The sequence below is a fragment of the Humulus lupulus genome, chromosome 7, assembly GCF_963169125.1.
Source record: "Humulus lupulus chromosome 7, drHumLupu1.1, whole genome shotgun sequence".
Classification (NCBI taxonomy): Eukaryota; Viridiplantae; Streptophyta; class Magnoliopsida; order Rosales; family Cannabaceae; genus Humulus; species Humulus lupulus.
This window is the reverse complement of record NC_084799.1, coordinates 207,908,876-207,928,793: the sequence shown is the minus strand read 5'-3', so window position 1 is coordinate 207,928,793 and position 19,918 is coordinate 207,908,876. Positions and strand designations below refer to the sequence as shown.

At 30.5% G+C, this 19,918-nt stretch overlaps 1 protein-coding gene across 2 annotated transcripts; it reads left to right on the top strand.

Annotated features, from left to right (window-relative positions):
- Positions 1–9,906: 9,906 nt before the first annotated feature.
- LOC133789309 (alcohol-forming fatty acyl-CoA reductase-like) lies at positions 9,907–19,683 on the top strand. Of its 2 annotated transcripts, XM_062227119.1 has the most exons (10): positions 9,911–10,316; positions 10,725–10,828; positions 11,993–12,195; positions 13,303–13,403; positions 17,283–17,478; positions 17,557–17,721; positions 17,820–17,901; positions 18,091–18,360; positions 19,155–19,285; positions 19,415–19,683. In XM_062227119.1, the coding sequence occupies exons 1-10, from the start codon at positions 10,241–10,243 to the stop codon at positions 19,563–19,565; spliced, it is 1,479 nt and encodes a 492-aa protein (XP_062083103.1). In that variant the 5' UTR covers positions 9,911–10,240; the 3' UTR covers positions 19,566–19,683. The 2 variants fall into 2 exon arrangements, with proteins under 2 accessions (XP_062083104.1, XP_062083103.1); XM_062227120.1 differs by lacking the exon at positions 19,155–19,285 and having other exon boundaries at positions 9,907–10,316; positions 19,415–19,470.
- The last annotated feature ends 235 nt before the right edge of the window (positions 19,684–19,918 follow it).

Here is a 19,918-nt window from a genome sequence, read left to right as displayed (position 1 = left end):
GCTTTGGCATTTAATTTAGTTTTACATTATATATAATAGTATTAAGTGTATTAAACTATCATCTATAGGTACTTTTAGTATTTTCAATATATAAATAAGTTGTAACTGTATTTTTTTTTTTTACTTCATTGTGTATAATTTAAAATCCAATTTTTCAGAAAATTCTAAATAATTTAGTATATACTTATATTATAATACTACTTTATAAGTGGCAAGATGTGCTATATAAACTATTGGAAATAGAGCAAAGAAACACTTATCCATTTATTAAAATAATACAAACAATGTGTTATCATAGACTATACTACAATATTTTTCTGTAATTATGGAAAAGTGTTATACAAAGTGCTCCAACCTATGATAACATCATTTTCCGTAACACATCAAAAAGTTTTATGGTATGTATTTGATAATACTTTTTCGGTCTTATTAAAAGTAGTTTTTCGGTCTCATGTACCTATATTATATAACATCGTGCAAAAAAAATTACAACTTATGTATGTACTGAAAATACTAAAAGTGTCTATGGATATATAATGATAAAAAACAATTACTACCCAATAATTTTCCATATATTTAAATATATAAATTTGCATTTAATAACTATGTCGATATATTTTAGTCCATAGATTTTTTATTTTGTAATTGATAATAATTTCACTTAAATACCAAATCAATTTGTTTTTTTTATTTGTTTTTGTTTAGGGCAATAAGCACCTAAGTGTATGACATATTATTGAAAGAATTTGAAGAAATAACTATTTGTTTCTTGGTAATAAAACTCGTATTTAATTGATTCCAAACCAGGATGAAGAGTTGCTTCATTTTAATTTATGTTCCATATAAACGACAATATATGAAAAAACGACAAATAAATGTAAAATCACAAAATAAATGAAAACAACCATTACCATATATGTGGGAACCAGCAATACAATGAAGAAATAAAAAGTGCGAAACGACAACAAATATTTGTATAAAACAACAACAACAAAACTAAAAACGACAATATTTTAAAAAAAACGACAATGATTATGTAGACAACTCAAAAAACGACAATAATGGTATAAAACGACAATATATGTTAAAAACGACAATACAAATGAAAACGACAATATTTGACAACAGATATGCTCAAGTTTCACTCCAATCACAAGTGAGGCTGATTTTTATTGACTTATCTTACTCTTCCACCAAAAAAGAGGTAATCTTTCTCTTCCACAAGCTATAGTCTTCAAAAATCATTGACTTACAACACCTACCTTATCTTCTCATCATATTTTAATTTCCACAAGCTACCAAGTTCTCATTTTCTTAACCCAAAAATCATTGACTATTACTATACTATCTGTAGGGATTTTACCTATATGACCCTACACAATTCACTCACATATTAGTAACACCAAGGTCAAAACTGACCTTTGCCCTTATTTTACTGAACCTTTGTCTTGTTAGGCTGCTTTACTCTTTATTAGTTTTAACCTAATCGTTTAACAAGTTTTAGAGAAGAAGAAAGATTGAGATGTAATCCTTTGCCCTCTCTGCCCAAACCCAGAAAAAACGAAATACCCAAACAAGAAAATAAACACCACACAACCAAATAAATAAACACAATCGAGAGTGGAGGGAAAGAGAAACAAACAGAGATTTATAGAGGTTCACCACCAAAAATTTGGGGCTACGTCCTCTTGAGCTCGCCTCTGAGATTGAGAGCTCCAAATCCACTAATCAATGGAGAATTGTTACAACCAAGCAGCCAAGATCACGATTACAGCTTCAACAGGTAATCTCGTTCCTTTTTCTCTTATTCCTCTATGTTTTCCCTTAAATCAGAAAACCCTATCACTCTCTTATTATCTTCTCTCTTTTCTTTACAGGAAAAACAACTCTCAAAGCTCTCTGATTTTTCTTTGCTCAAAGACATACACGATTACATGTATTTATAGGCTGATAAAAAAAATAGTACAAAAAAAAATTTCGGTTGTGATTTTCTTGATCTTGAATAGCTTCGGATTTGTTTGTTGTTGAGCTGGCAAGAATTAGTTGTAACAATATTTTTGTAAGTGGTTATAATAGAATAATGGTTCATACTGAGAACTTGTATATAACAATTTCCACCCAAGTTCTCAGTATGAACCATGAATCTGTTAGTGTAAATATCTCTGAGGGTCTTTACTCTTTCCTTGTCCTTGTTATCCTCCAATGTCGACCCCAAGCAAATTCAAGCAGAGCTTGAATTTTTGTAAGGTCACAATCTTAGTTCCCATATCTGCTGGGTTCTCTTCTGTAGGCACCTTCTCTATTAGTACTTGTTCTTGAGTCACCTTTTCTCTGATGAAATGGTATTTAATCTCTACATGTTTTGTTCGGTCATGGAATACTGGGTTCTTACATAAGTGCATACAACTTTGACTATTAGTGTGGATTGTAGGTGTTTCACACTGTAGGTTGATTTCCTTCAATAGACCATGTATCCAAACAGCTTCTTTAATTGCCTCTGTCATTACAATATATTCTGATTCAGTTGTAGATAGGGCTACTACAGGCAGTAACTGAACCCTCCAACTTATGCAATTCCCACCTATAAGAAAATAGTATGCAGAAGTTGACCTTCTTTGATCTCTGTCCCCTGTATAGTATGCATCGTTGTACCCTTCTAATCTTAGAGTATAGTTCTATTTCCTGTAAGTAAGTCTAGTATCCATAGTTCCCAGTAGGTACCTTAGTGTCCACTTCATAGCTTCCCAGTGAGGTTTACCGGAATTTGACATGTATTGCTTAGTAAGCTCATTGCATAGGATAGATCAGGTCTTGTACACACCATTAGATACATTAGGGATTCTACTGCATTAGAATAAGGGACTATGTTCATGTAATCTGCTTCTTCCTTTGTTTTAGGGAATTGCTCTTTAGACAGTTGATGTGGCTGGTAATTGGTAGCTTAGTGATCTTAGCATTGTTCATAGAAAATTTGTCCAAGATTTTTTGTATGTAGTCCTTTTGTCCAAGATTCATCTTCTCTTTTTCTCTGTCTCTGCCTATTGTTATCCCAAGTATCCTAGTAGTTTTTCCCAGATCCTTCATTTCAAACTCTTACCTTAGTAATGTCTTTAGAGAATCTATATTACTTCTGTCCTTGCTTTTTATAAGCATATCATCAACATAGAGTAACAAATAGGTAGCTTTTAGAATCCGAGTTTCTTTGAAATACATGCAAGTGTCAAAATTACTCCTAGTAAATCCCTGTTTGGTCATAAAAGCATTAAACTTCTTATTCCATTGTCTAGGTGACTGTTTTAGACCATATAGGGATTTTTCCATCTTACAAACCATTTCTGAATTCCCTGTTTTTACAAATCCTTTAGGTTGCTCCATATAAATCTCTTCATCTAATTCCTCATGTGTTGACCACGATTTTGGCCAACGACGAGTAGACGTCAAAACTACAATGAACCTTCAAGAGAATAATACGACACAAATAATTTTATAGTGGTTCAGCCCCAATTTATTGGTAATAGCCTAATTCACTTGGAGTTGTGATATATATCCTACACTTAAGATCAGGTGAACTTGAGCCAATTGAGTTTCTTAAGTGTAAGTAGAAAAATACATAGTTTCTCTCTCTAAACTCTCTTAGAAAATGCCCCAAGAATACCCCAAGTAACAGTCCCAAAGTCTCCAAAATAGAGAGTTTTTCTCCGTCTAAAATATCAGATCCCCAAAATGATGCCATGAGTCATTTATTTATAGGCTCATTGATCGTACACCAGATATTCCCTTTGACCGAGTCGGCCAGTAATGGCTTCAGCTAAAATCTCTCATACTCTCACAATATTTAATTAATAATAACATCTAAAATACAACAATATGCGATTCTTTGGGATAATATGAGAGATTCTCGCGCAAGTATGACCGATTCTAGCTGAAGCCATTACTGGGATCTCTTGTGTAGCAATGATCTGTTTAGTCGGTCCACATCACACCCAGAAGGAAAACTTTGAGAGCCAAAACACTTCACCGGTCGGCCAAACCCTCACTGGTCGGCCAAGACAAGTGACTGGTCGGCCAAACACTTGACTGGTCGGACAAGCACCTGACTGGTCGGTCATGACATTTGACTGGTCAGACGAGCACCTGACTGGTCAGTCACGCACTCCACCGGTCGGCCAAACACTTCACTGGTTCGCCATGCACTCCACCGGTTGGCCATGCACTCCACCAATCGGCCAAACACCTCACTGGTTGGCCATGCACTCCACCGGTCGGTCAAATACTTCACCGATCGGCCATGCACTCCACCGGTCGGTCAAATAATTCACCGGTCGGCCATGCACTCCATCGGTCTAACATGACACATCTCTGGTCTAACATGGCACATCTCTGGTCTAGCATGACACTTCTCTGGTCTAACATGACACATCTCTCGTCCAACATGGCACATCTCTGGTCTAGCATGACACTTCTCCGGTCTAGCATGACACATCTCTGGTCTAGCAAAACACTTGATTGGTCGGCCAAAACAATTGACTGGTCGGCCAAAGCATTTGACTGGTCAGTCAATACGTTTGACTGGTCAGTCAAAAATCTTTACCGGTCGGACAAAAATTCTATCAGATCAGTCAGATCACTTTATCACAACTCCGAAGAGCCAACACATTTATTGACTATTAATGTGCCACTTACTGACCATGCATTGCCACTTGTCACTTCTGATTGCCACATCATCGAACTGAAATTTTGGGGATAACATTTGCTCCCCAAGTTTATTATATGATTTACTCGTATGATAAACTTTTTCACTAGCAAATTGTTTTTGAGGTCATCCAAAAGCTTCCATCCGATCATTAACTTTCACTTTTGTAGTAAACCCACGATCAAACGTTTCCTTTTGCCCATCAAACTTGTTTCTTTTACCATTCCTAACCGATCAAATTTCTTTTGTCTCTCAGAAGCCTTGTGCCTCGGAACCTAAACTGTAACGCCCTGGCTACCCCAGAACAGTTACGGTGAACAGTGAACCGGAAATTTGACCCGCTACCCGAGTCCTTTGGTTAAAAACGTGATCTAATGGTTATTATTAGGTTAAGGTAAAAACCAATAAAAGAAAGGATACATTTCATTAAGTAAACAAACTGCTCATGAGCCTTTCAAAACATTTACAAGTTGTTTTTAATACAAAAGGGTTGTTACTGTTTCAAATTTACAAACCCCGCCGGCCTAAGCGGAAAAAATAGGATAAACCCCTAGTCCCTCTGAGAACTCCCTGACCGTGGTGATCAGGCGGCCCAGTATGTACACAAAATCGCCCAAGCTCTCCACTCAGGGTTGGTGAAGCTTCTCTTTCCCTTTACCTGCACCACATAGCATCCATGAGCGAAGGCCCAGCAAGAAAACATAATAAAGCATGATATAATATCATGCTGCGATCATAATAAATAATCAGAACTATCAGTCCAAACAAAATAGGTGACAATGGCCAAAAGTCACAATAATGAGCATCTCTCTCTCTAGCCATGTGACGATAGGGTCACCAGGGCTTAACTAATAAGTGATTCGTTCATAAGTGTGATTAGGATAGGTGCATGGTGATTGGTCACCAACATAACCTTCCTCCCGACTCTAGAGTCGTAACTATGGACAGCGTCCCCTAGCCTTGTGACAAACCGTCACCGGGGTCAAATCCCTTGGCTATAAACATCTGGTCTTAGACCAGGCAAGCGCTTATAAGTTCTTCGACCTTAGAGTCGGTCCCGCATTAATTCCATGGAGCCATTCAATGCGTGATCATCGACTTTAGAGTCGATCCCTGACTAGTCAGTGCCATAAACAGGTAATCAGCGTTCACTAGCATTTAATATGCAATCCAAGTCCACATATATCAACCAACATGTTTTAATACAAACCATGCATGTCATATACATATACAGGGTGCAACTGTATTCATACACTGTTTTCTTACCTCTGGTTCGAGTGAGAATTATTATATGAACGACCCCTGAGAACGATCAACCTTTAAATTCCTCGACGGTCACCTGGTCATAACCAAGTTATAGGATTCATCAATAAAAAAAATGATAACTGAGGGTTCCCAAACCAAATCCCAGCCCCCGAGACATCAAATACTACTCAACCGGGTACTAGGTCCAATCCCGAGGCCTACGGTTTGAATCCCCAGGCTAAAAACCACTTTTTGGCAAAAATTGACCCTTTAGGGCCGCGGCCCTACCCTGCTACTGCGCCGCGCCGCGCCCCTCAAACAGAGAGGGCTCTCCCCCTGCCAGACGCAAGGGCCGCGGCGCACCCCTGCAGCGCCGCGGCGCCCAGCCAAAACCAGCAACCGACCTCAACGAACCCAGATTTTCCCCTGCTTTCTTTCCTCCCAAACCAGTCCCTCAAACATCTCTAAACCTCCTCCAAACATATAATTAAACCCCCAAATAACCTCCATAGCTCACCCTCATCAAACCCCAATCAAAACAACACAAAAACCCCCTTTGATTCTCACTTCCCACATCAAAAACAAGAACTAAGAACCAAAAGAGAAAACAGAGCATACATGGAAATTAGTGGCTAAAAGCTTACCTCAAGTTCAGGTTATGGTGCTCTTCAATAGTGGAACACTCTCTCAAAGTATCAAGGCTTAGCTCCCAAGCTCAAATCCTCAACAAGTTCACAAAATCTCACAAGGAAGAGGAGGAAGAAGAAGGTACGGGAAGAAGAAGATGATGACCTCTGTTTTTGATCTATTTCAACAAGTTTCCTAAGTCATATATATATCCACATCTAAATGACCAAAATGCCCTTAAGTCATCAAAAGCTTCTCAAACTATTCTAAGGGTAAAATTGGTACATTTCGCTTAACCCTTTAATCATAAATAACGCTTCTCAATTCCCGCTAATCTCAAAACTCTCAAACTCCAATAATTCATATCCCGTTACCCTATTATTCCTGGTAACGCTCTAATCATTAAAATCATCCCGAGACTAACCCCGAGCCCCGAGCTTAAGCTTGTTATGACCAAACCGATAAATCATATTTTAGAGATCGTCTCATGCCGAAATACTCGAACCAATCCACATTATAATGTGGTCTCATAATATATCATTGACATGCTAACAAGTATACAATTATGCCCTCAACGGGCCAAATTACCAAAACACCCCTGTAAACAAATGTGGACCCACATGCATGCATTTAACATTATATTATCATATAATTCTCATAAACATGCATAAATACATTTAGTAGCATAATTAAACAGTTATGGCCCTCCCGGCCTACTAATCCGTCCATTAAACCATATTAGGGAAACCGGGGCATTACATAAACAGCTTCTTGGCAATGCTACTCCTCAGACATGCTGCTCCTCGGTCGCACGCCATCTACTTGGATACCACAGCCTAACCGCTCGGATGCATGCCCTTATGTCCTCGGGTTTGCACAAAATCTGTATGGTTCATGCAATTATACTTTACTTTTCTTTGTTAACTTGAAACATTCTAAGTCTTTTTAGACTTAAAAAGTTATAAGTTTTTTGTGAATAGTAAAGTCACTCTGATGTATGTCTTATATTTTTGTATGAGTACTTAGTGTTCTAACTTAGAAATTCTAGACATTTCATAAGTCCATACTAAGTATACTTTCTCACACTCTTAATGCTCTAACATTTTATGAGCATAACGTTTATTGTCACACGAATATTTGCTTCTAACTTGAAATTTTTCAAAATTTCAAGTTACTTAAGCTTTGTCAAACAAGTTAGCTTAATGGCCTTTTTTTACTTCAAAATTTTACAAGTCAGCCTAAAAACAAATATGTTTACTCATGCTCTTATTGCCTGTGTTAAATTATATACCAGCATACCCCATGTGCCCCCCAATCGATCGAGGGTTGAAAGATCCTGGGTCACTTGCTACTTGACCGAATCTGTTCGAGCAGTTAATTGCTCGTGAAACACATAGAATATATTGAAAAATATTCGAGCAGTTGAACACTACTTGAATGTATCGACCGGTTGAACACTGTCTGATTTTACCGACTAGTTGAACATTGTTCGAATAATTAACACACATGCACATTTGTAGCAAGAATCGACCACACTGCGCGTAGTCTCTTTTATTACTCGTAAATTAAAAAGGACAAAACTGAGAACACCAAAGAGAACAAAACTGAGTAAAACAAAAACACCAAGAATTAAGTAACTCAATAAATAGCAATCTGTTACAATGAAGTCTATTTATATACTTAACTAAAGAAAGATATTAGTTATTAACATTATAATTAATGACCTGTACAATCACTAATTAAAGAATTAATGGTCATTAACATAACAAATAATTGGAGAAAGTTGAGAACTACCCACTTTTAAGAGTAGTTAACTAAAATTAGACACTAAATATATTTAGTTGAAATTTACTCATTATTATCACGAGACTTCCTAAATTACCCTTATTTAAGCACATGGTTCTGAGTATTGTTGTAATGTGTATTATATTTGTCATATTATAGTTAAATTGGAAATGCATTCTAATTGTAGCGTGTTTAAGGAGAAAAAAAAACATGTAATTGAAGGGGTATAATGGGTACATTAATTGAAAATTTGGGTACTAAAATAAGAGTTAAAAATAGTGGGTAAATATTAAAGTGGATCATTTAAAATGGATACCGGATCTAATTTCCACCAAATAATATTCTTATTTGTATTTTAATTTCTTTTGTTTTATTTATCATTTATAGTTTTTTATTAATTATATTAATTTTTAATTATTCTTTGTAAAATTAGCTTTTTTTAAATCAAATAATAAGATTTAAAAAAGAATTATAAATAGTAGACCACTAATACTCTGACACATGTCATCTAATTAGTCGTGTCAGCACTTAACAGAGTTGGTAGTTACAGAAGTAGAGAAAACATAACGTTAAGTGTTTTTGCCACAAAAAAAAATTATGTATATAAGTGTATAAAATCAAAAAAAATTAAGTATTTATGCCACAAAAATATCCCTAAAAAATAAAAAAACATATTATTGATTGTTTAATATCATTATAAAGAATAAATAGAAATAAATCAATTACCTTTTCCCCCAAAAAAAAAAAAACAGTGTCCCCCTAACTCTGTCCTCGGTCCCCCTAGCTCTGTCATTTCTCATAACATGTCAGCCATTTAATAGTTTGGCCCCATATTAAGGAAAGCATTATTTATTATAGGAATTGTTATATGTGGTCATATTAGATGCACATTAGTATTACATGATTTTTTTCATATATTTAGACGACAAGTATGTATGATAATAATAAATATTTATTTCTGCAATATACTCAAATAATCAAAATAAAAACAAGAATAAAAAATTTATAATATTACTGAAGTGATATTTAGGACAACGCACATATTTATTACACATACGTTAAATTACACTTTATAGTTTTTTTCTCTAAAAAAAAAAAACAAATTTATAGGGTTCCTCTTAATTATTTGTTTAATATAGGAACGTGGTTGAAAAGACTAATTTTTAAAATAAATAAAAAATAATAATAATTTAGTCTCTTTTTCAATCCTCTCATAAATATGCACTCTCCCACTAACTTTGTCTTTGTCGGTTTGTACCCTCTTTTCTATATATTTTGATCCATCTTGTAAAATACAAAATTCTGAATTGTCATTTAACAAAATATATGAGTTAATTGGATATTTGAGAAAAATATAAGAATCAAAATAATATATAATAATTTAGTCTCTTTTTCAATGCTCTCATAAATATGCACTCTCTCACCAACTTTATCGGTTTGTCCCCTCCTTCTCATACATTTATATTTTGATCAATTTTATAAAATACAGTGTCTGAATTATCATAATTTAACAAAATACAAAAACTATCGTATGTTTGAGAAAAACACAAAAACCAAAATTGTATTTTCGCAAATGATAATAATTTATTAGTCTCTTTTTCAATGCTCTCATAAATATGTATACCTCTCCATATATATCCACGTTTTTTCCAATTCTTTCATAGCCTAGCTATAATAACGAAAGAGAAAAAATAAATAAAAATAAAAAAATCACAAAAAGAAAATTATAGTATAAAATAGGGTTGGCTCTTACAACAATCTTCACAATATTCTTTATATCAAATTAAAATCTCTTTATCTATCTCCCTCTTTCGATAACATTCTCTCTCTCTCTCTCACTCTCACTCTCACTATATATTTATATATATATAGATATATATATATACATATATGAAAATGGAAAGTATGCAAATTTTGGAGAACAAAACAATTCTAATTACTGGAGCCACTGGGTTTCTTGCTAAACGTACGTATAAATTTCTCTTTACGCATTATTTATATTCTTTACTTTATAAATTGATTTTGCTATGTTATGTTATATATGCATATTATATAGTTATACTTTCAACTGTTTAAAATTTTAAAATTATGTTTATTTTTTAAGCTTTCAAGCGAAATCACTAATTAAGGTGTCTCACATGTTTTTCAATTTAATTTCACACCAAAAATATAACATTTTTTGCACATTATAGAGACGATACTAAGCCTTTTTTCTTCCTTCATCATTTTTTCAAAACATGTGTATATATATTTCAAAATGTTTTGAGACTGAATTTTATGTGGTAATATGAGAGTGAATTTTGCCAATTGTTTTATCTTTAAATATATATTTATATATATATGATAATTATTAATTTAGTACAGTTGGGTGCAGTATTTGTGGAAAAGATACTAAGAGTAGTACCAAATGTGAAGAGGCTCTATCTTCTTCTAAGAGCTTCGGATAGCAACACAGCCAGACAACGCATGCATTCTGAGGTTTACTTAATTATTACACAATACACAATACACAATTTGGGGATATATATTTATCATATAAATAAATATAGTATATATATTGGATTTTTTTGTATGTGCATGGACTAAAACGGTATGCATCAGTGCATACATTTCTGTTTTTGACTTGTGAAGTATTTTCGGCTTAATTTTTTTTATGATTGTATATATTTTACTTATTTAGAGTATCTTATAAATTTTTAAGAAATTTCGAATATTTTACAGTATTGAAAAACCAGGTTAAAATAGATTACTTTCTACGTGCATAAAAAAAAACACTCATGCGTGCAACAAATTTTTTACCCTAGTTTTCGACACTGTGAATAATCTAGAATTTCTCGATCGGTTGCTCTAAATAACTATAATATACAAGATCATAAAAAAATTGTGCCAAAACAAAAAAGTATGCATAGGAGGAGTATCATATATATATATTTATATGTTTGCGTTTTTCTAGCTCAGGAACCTTATTAGGTGTTACAGAAAGAAAAAGGATATTAGGGAAAGTGGCATGCATTAACAATATAATTAAGGAAACAGTGGAAAATATATATAAATATATTTTTAGAAAATTTTGAATATTCTACAATATAGAAAATTAGGTTGAATTAATTTGTTTTCCATACGTATAAAAAAAAAATTAGTCAAGTGTGCAACGATGTGTTTAAATATTGTTTTCAGCACTGTAAATTATTCCGTTTTTTCTAAAAATTTGTAGGATATTCTAAATAACTAGAATTACTAAACATGGTTATAAAAAAAAATCGTGCTGAAAACTATTCACGGTAGGAGAACACAAAAGAAGCGCACCAGTGTGCCTCGTTTTAAGCCCCCCTACCAAAGAGAAATCCAATACATATATGTGGTATTTATTTTATGTGCACTGCACCTACATATTACACACAGTAGTATGACAGTTTAATCTAACTAATCATATTTATCAAAAATTGATATTTACTGTTTTAATAAGTAATATCATGTCACTTTGTGTAATAATTACTCTTTTTATATTAATGAAAAGTTTGGCCACAACGTGCATGAGCTTGGCCAACCCTCAATCTCTTACATTAAACTATCAATAATTAGAGTCTTTATTAGTAATAATTTATGGAAAATTTCTCAAATTTTCAATTCCTATTGTATTAGGTTATAGGAAAAGAAGTGTTTAGGGTTTTAAGAGAAGAACGAGGCAAAGATTTTGATGAGTTTATAAATGAGAAATTAATAGCAGTGGCTGGAGACATTGCTTATGAAGACCTAAGAATTGAAGATGTTAATTTAAGGCACCAACTGTGGGACAATTTGGACATTATTCTAAATTCTGCAGCCACGACTGATTTTTATGAAAGGTACCTACCTAAGTATTAATATTCTTCATTCATTATTTTAATTAATAATTAATAATTAATAATTGATAATTAATAATAATAATTTATATACATAGTCAATGTCAATAGAAAATTAATAAACCCTACAATATTGACTTAATTAGCTAAAACATAAAACTAATTTTGATAAACACATAATATCTCTTCTATATAAAAAAAATGTGTACATAACGAATTTTTTTTCATTAATTTTAACGGAATATTCTTATATTTAACAGAATATTCTTATATTTGAATATAGATTGTAAACATGACTTAAACTTAAATAGATAGATAATTAAACAAATTAAAATAAGATATTTTACAATGATAATTTTTAAAAAAATAATAAAACCATATATTTTATAACTTAAATAAAATTTAATTAAACTTAAACTTAATATTATATTAAACATATAATATATAATATTTTGTTGTCACTGATAAATTAAAAAATTAGAATAAACATAAACTTAAGCAAAAATAAATTAATTAACTAAAATAAGATATTTTAAAGATATTTATGATAATTTAAATAATTAAATTATATTTATTTAAAAATAATAAATGCATACATATAATTTTTTTAACTTATAAATTTGTGTGATAGTTTATTTTTTATCAAGTGATTGGTGCTTTTTTTTTCATTAAATTCACACCAAATGACATTATGAGATACATTAGAAACTAAAAATAGTTGATATAAGTAAACTACTGTCTACACTATGACTTTTTCTAATCTTGTTTTATTTCTATTATTAATTTATTTTTAAATATTATTGTATTATATATATATGTCATGTAATTATATAAATATATATTTATGTTAACGTTATATTTAGATGTTATATATATAAATATTATTTATAGAGATATTTATATATACTGTAGAACTATAATATAATTTATTTTATTATATATATATTTTTTAAAATAGTGAACTTATTTTCATAAATAATAGATATTATTTATAATTTTAAAATTAAAGAAACGCTATTCTATTATATATATAAATTAACAATACCAATTTTGTATAGTATAGTATATTTATTATTGTTGTTGTTAATTAATTAATTAATAATATTGCAGATATGACGTTTCACTGGCAATTAATACAATGGGAGTGGTGCATATGTTGAACTTTGCCAAGAAATGTCTTAAACTAAAGACTTTTCTTCATGTCTCTACTGGTAATTGTCAACCATTTTTTTTAATTATTACTTGATTATATGTAGATATATTTCTTTAAATGGGGAAATATATAATACTACTACTCAAAAATTGCATATTTATCAACGATTATTTATAAGAACAAGGGAAAGTATACCCTTAAAATTATATCAAAATGATTTTCATTTGAGTGTTACTATTTTGTAATATTTATTAAATTAAAATATATGAAATCCGATATTAAATTATAACAATAACAGCATGTTATCTCCTTTTAGTATTGGACAAAACTAATTAATGCCCCTCAGCAATACACTATTCATAAATAGACTATATAATTATGGGAGTTAGGTATAAGTTTTGTGCGAGTTAGGTAATAAGTTAGTTATAGATTAAAGACTACAGGCTATATATTGTTATTTATTACTTAGTACTATACTAGGTACACTTAATATAAATAGCCTATTTTTTTAGTTTTTAAAATTCATGTTTTAATTTTTTATGAGTTAATTTTTTTTTTTTGGAATTTTTTTCCTAATAAATTTTTAATTAATTTTAAAATATTTAAAAATTAAAAATAGACAAATTGGAGATTGACACGTGTCACATAGATTTAGTTTTAACAGTTGACTCAACGACATGGAGTTAAGTGCAAGAAAATCCATTAAAGTAGTTTTCCATAAAAAAATTTACATGAGTATTTAAGTGATCGGCATAATTGTAACTATTTCAGTAGTTTTGTTGTCAAATTTTTTCTATAGGTATTTAACTAAAATAATTGTAACTACTTAAGTAATCTTGCCACCATTATCCCTTTTTTTAATGCTATTTATATGATTGGCATTTGTATATAGTTATAGTTGTTGAAGGGACCATTACATTCAATATGCTAAATAGACAGCTCTTAAGGTTAAAAGGTTATTCCGGCCACCAAAAATCTATAAGACATAAAATTATATATAATATTCTTTTAAAAAAAATTCAATACAAAAATAAGGAAACCCAAAACTCATTACATATATATTATAATATATATTCTCTAGAATAAATAGCATTTTTGCTTTATCGATTTTGATTGTGTCGCTTGAATTATTCGCAATGTTGAAAATTCTTCTTAAACTATATACGTTATTGAAATATGAGATTTTCGTTAGATTTTATCATAGGTGGCTAACAGAATGATAATGTGGCAATGTCACATGTAGAATAATTAACAATTTTGCACCCCGAATTTTGACCACTACTGAATCATGCCCCATTTATTTATTTTTTTTAAATATAATTTTAAAAGATTAAGAAAAAATACCAAAATTTTCAAATTATAAACAAAAAATTTTCAAATTATAAACAAATTTGCAGTTCATTAAATGTAAACCCATATTATAAAAAATATAAAATTGAACAAATGGATGTCTTAAACAACCACGAATCTATGCACTGAAAACAAATGGTCCTTTGTCCTCTTGCGTCCTCTAACTGTCTCTGTTGTGTCCTCCAACTGTCTATCTGGCTGTAAAACCTTGAGGGGAAAAACTTAGTTTTAGGGTTTATTTTTATTTTTATTTTTAAAATATATTTATCTTATATTGTAAAAGAAAATAAAAATAAAAAATATATTTTTATTAATTAAATTTTTTATTTTTCAAATTTTGATTTTTTTAATTAATTTGAAAATTTAATATTTTTTTATTTTCTTAATCTTTTAAAATGATTTTTAAATTATTTTTATGGTTTTAATTATTTGTTTAAGAAAAAAAATTATATTTTGTAAAAAATAAAAAGGGCACGATTTGGTAATAGTCAAAGTTCGGGGGGCAAAATTATTAATTATTCTACATATGGCATTGCCACATTAGGAGCAAAACACTGCATCATCATTCATTTAGCCACCTAGGACAAATTCTTACATAAGTCTCACGTTTGAGTAATGCGTGTATAGTTCAGGAGGAATATTTAACATCGTGAATCATTCGGAGAGCACGATCTGAATTGGTCATAGTTCGATTTATTTATTATGTATACAATGTTAGAAAATATATATTTCAATGGAGGAAATGTTAAGATTACAACTATAAGCACAAAGTTTACAATGTAACTCTTATAGAGAACAAAATGAGAAGATTACAACTCTAACCAAAATCTATACATATAAATTGAACAATAGATGACAAGATATATTGAAGTAGAAAAAAAGAATACAACACAAAACAATATTATACAAATAAACACAATAGAGATAAACATGAAGAAAGAAAACAAACTCTCACTTACACTACCAAAGTGAAGAGTAGTGGAGATCACTAAACTTGAACAAGGTTTGAAACATTTGTCCAAAAGCTTATTTCCCCCAAAAAATCACATAAATAAGTGAAGAGTAGTTAACAAATCACATAAAGAAAAATCGACTATAAATATCCTAACTAAATCAATAATAAAATATAACTTAAAGAAAACAAACAGTTTAATATATACATATTTAAACAATTAAACCCAACATTTAAAAAGTTAACAAAATATAAACAAAAATTTACTCAAAATTTTCAAACTAAATAATTAATAAATTGGACGTTTAAATATCTTCTAATCTAAGTACTATATTTGCAAAAAGCAAAAGAGAATAGAAAACAATAAATTTGTATGAACCTCATTCATAAAATTTTCTTATTCTCATTTCTATCACCATAGGAAAGACATTAGATCTTCTAAGAAAAAACAAAGAAAAACATTACCTTATCTTATCACCTTTTAAAGTTGAATCCTCACAAGATCTTGATAGTTTCTCCTTCCATTGAAGAGGAAATAATAAGCTTTTGATTGTTAGAGAAAATATATTTCAATGGAGGAAACATTAAGATTACAACTCTAAGCACAAAGTTTACAAATGTAACTTACAGAGAACAAAATGAGAAGATTACAACTCTAAGAAAAATCAATACACGTAAATCTAACAATAAATGACAAGATATATTGAAGAAGAAAGAATACAATACAAGAAAATAATTATACAAATAAACACAACAGAGATAAAGATGAAGGAAGAAAACAAACTCTCATTCACACTACCAAAGTGAAGAGTAGTGGGGATCACTAGACTTGAACAAGGTTCAAAACTTTTTCCAAGAACTTAATTATTTCTCCCTATTCTCTTGGCACTAAGGGATTCTCAATGTTTAGAAAATAACTCTCTGGAATTATCAAGTCTTTTTTGTTTTCTAGCCAAGTGCTAAAATGGATGAAAAACTCTTATTCACAACTAACAAACTAATCTCTATTTATAGAGTTTTGAGATACCCTTTGAATTTCAAATTCCACCAACTCCTTAGTTGTTACCAATGTTAAATTGGGTGTTCATGAAATTAAATGGAAAATTTGTGAGTTACTTGAAGTGTTCAAAATGTTCAAATTGATGAAAATGCAAAAATGAGATTTAGTTGTCAGTGCCCTAGGCCGCGACCTGAGCTATTCTATAAGCCATGGCCTAGAGCTTGTAACCTCCCAATTTTTGCACTTTGCCACAGAAACATCCAAACACTTCATCCCTTTTTTATTTTGTAACTTCTATACACCTGATTGGAGTTAAACTCACATATCCAACAGCCATATAACATAATGGCTTATGAAATCTAATTTAGAAATGTGTAACTCTCATTTTACACATTTTTGGGTGATATTTTGGAAGTTACAAATGGTTACTGATTTTGTACGATATGTAACTTCCAAAAGAATGTTACAAATTTGGGCACACACATTTTACATACTTATTTATAATGCATGTGTTTGTTTATATACATATGTGTGCCTAGGATTTTTTTGTTTTGGCTAAACTATAAAAGAAAGTTATTGGACACAATTTATTATGATATTTAAGCTGAAAACTGTACGTTTTATCATGCATGCAGCTTATGTGTGTGGAGAAGTGAAAGGAATTATACAAGAAAAGGCCTTTCAAATTGGCGAGACACTTAGGCAAAATTGTCCCAAACTTGATTTTGAAGTGGAAAAACAACTTGTAGCACAAAAATTGTATCAACTTCATGAGCAAGAAGCTTCAAAAGCTGCAATTACAACCGCAATGAAAGAGCTTGGCATTCAAAGGTCTTTCATTTTTATTATTATATTAAGGTCACAATATATATATATACTTATGTTTAATTTGTTTTTAATTAATAAAAGGGCAAAAGTATTTGGTTGGCCAAATACATATGTGTTTACTAAAGCAATGGGAGAAATGTGCTTAGAACAATCCAAAGATGATCTGATCTCCATCACTATCATACGTCCAACTATGATTACCAGTACATACAAAGAACCATTTCCTGGTTGGATTGAAGGTTTGAGGTAGCTAATAATAATAATTCTTTTTCCATATATATATTTATGTATAATATTATTGATCTTCAATGTTTACATGTATATATACAATATGGTTTCAACAGAACTGTTGATAGCGTAATTATTGGATATGGAAGAGGTAAAGTTACGTGCTTCTTGGGAAGTCCCACGTTGATACTTGACTTGGTAAGTATATATAGTACCAACCATGTGATCTATTTATTATCAATATATATTGTGATCTTTTATAGAGTTTTTTTAATTTGGTTGGACTCTATATATATATAATCGGTAGTTAAGTTAGTTTTCTATTAATTTATAATTTAAATTATTTTTTAACAAATTAGTTTGTTTGAAACTATACTATAATTACAGATACCAAGTGACATGGTTGTAAATGCAATTATTATGGCAATACAAGCTCAAGAAAAAAAGCCATCTGGAATTATTTACCAAGTTGGATCTTCAATGAGAAATCCTCTAAATATATCTCAGATATATAATTTAAGTTTTCGTTACTTCACTAAACACTCATTGGTTAATAAGGAAGACGGAAAGCCCATCAGAGTTGGCAAGTTGACACTCTTCAAACACATCACTACTTTTCGAATGTACATTGCAATTCGATTTGCATTACCATTGAAGGTACGTATATTTTGCTCCTTAATTATGATTATTCTATAGGGGCTTCACTTTAAGCCCTATCGATTAGGCTCTCAGTGTTCTTGACCTTTGAACAGTTTTCGGCAATATTTTTTTTTATAACCGTGTATATTGTAGCTATTTAGAGCATCAACGCAATTTTCATAAAATCCTGAATAGTTTACAGTACCGAAAACTAGGTTCAAACATGTTGTTGCACGCGTGACTAATTTTATTTTATGCGCGTAGAAAACATGTTTGAACCTAATTTTCAGTAATGTAAACTATTAAGAATTTTCTAAAAATTTGCAGGATGCTCTTAACAACTACAATATACACGATCATAAAAAAAAATCGCGCCGAAAACTGTTCACGAGTCGAGAACAGTGAAGAGCATCACCAGTAGGGCTTAAAGTGAAGCCCCTATTAGAGAATTGCCCAATATTTATATATCATTTCTATCAATTTCTACAATATATATAGGAGGCAGATGTAGTCTCGTTCCATTCTGGAGTACGATAAATTTCTAAAATATTACTTCTCGATCAAGTACAATAAATTTAATCATTAATGCAATGTTATTCCTAAATTACTTCGAACTTCTCGATCGAGAAAGGAACGACAACCCTACAAGAACAACACTTCATCTGAATAAGAAAGCAAAAGCATTTTAGAGTGTGTGTGATACCTCAATAAGAAAGCATTTGTTTTTTTTTTTTAGATTTTTTTTATATTGTGAAAATTTAATAAAATATTTTTCTGTGAATTAAAATCACATTTTTCACAATAATATACAGATATGGAACCTAATAAATAGAGTAGCGAGTTTTGGATATAACAAGGAGAAGCACATTAAAAACATGAGCAAACTCAAGACAGTATTGCATTTGGTTCAACTCTACAAACCCTATGTCTTATTTAACGCCATGTAAGTTTCTTGTTTTTTATGATTATCTCTTAATATATATTTTATGAAAATTATTTTTGAATCTTATGTAAAAATAATTTTGATAATTAACAAGTGAATATATACCAATATATTGAATGTGTTTTGTAGATTTGACGATATAAACTTGGAAAGGCTACGACAAGAAGCAAAGGATGAGAAACTCATTGAAGCATTTAATTTTGATCCAAAGTGTATAGATTGGGAAGACTACATAATCAACACTCATATTCCTGGCCTCACAAAATTCGTCTACAAATGATTTATTATTATTATTATTATTATTATTATTATTATTATTATTATTATTATTATTATTAAATTAATAATGTTTAATATTATTATATGTAATAAGTGATTATGCAAATTGTTTGCGGAAAAACCTTTGAATAATTTTTCTTATAAATCTTCTATGTATTAATAAACAAGTTATTCCATTATATTTTATGTATAATTTATTTTTAAGTAAGTTTGTGTAATATAAAAGTCTCTAAGAGAAAAAAAATAATAATTTGCATTTTCATTTATTACATTATTGTATAGATATACTTAAGTAATTTTTTTTAGTTTGAATTAGGGTTGATTTTTCATGCCAATTCATTTTTCTCGCATCTA

What these genes read in the sequence shown, in the direction of transcription:
- LOC133789309 (XM_062227119.1), top strand. Translation starts at nt 10,241, where the DNA reads ATGAAAATGGAAAGTATGCAAATTTTGGAGAACAAAACAATTCTAATT. An exon ending in CACTGGGTTTCTTGCTAAAC is followed by an intron (nt 10,317 to 10,724) that starts GTACGTATAAAT and finishes AGTTGGGTGCAG; the next exon opens with TATTTGTGGAAAAGATACTA. An exon ending in ACGACTGATTTTTATGAAAG is followed by an intron (nt 12,196 to 13,302) that starts GTACCTACCTAA and finishes ATAATATTGCAG; the next exon opens with ATATGACGTTTCACTGGCAA.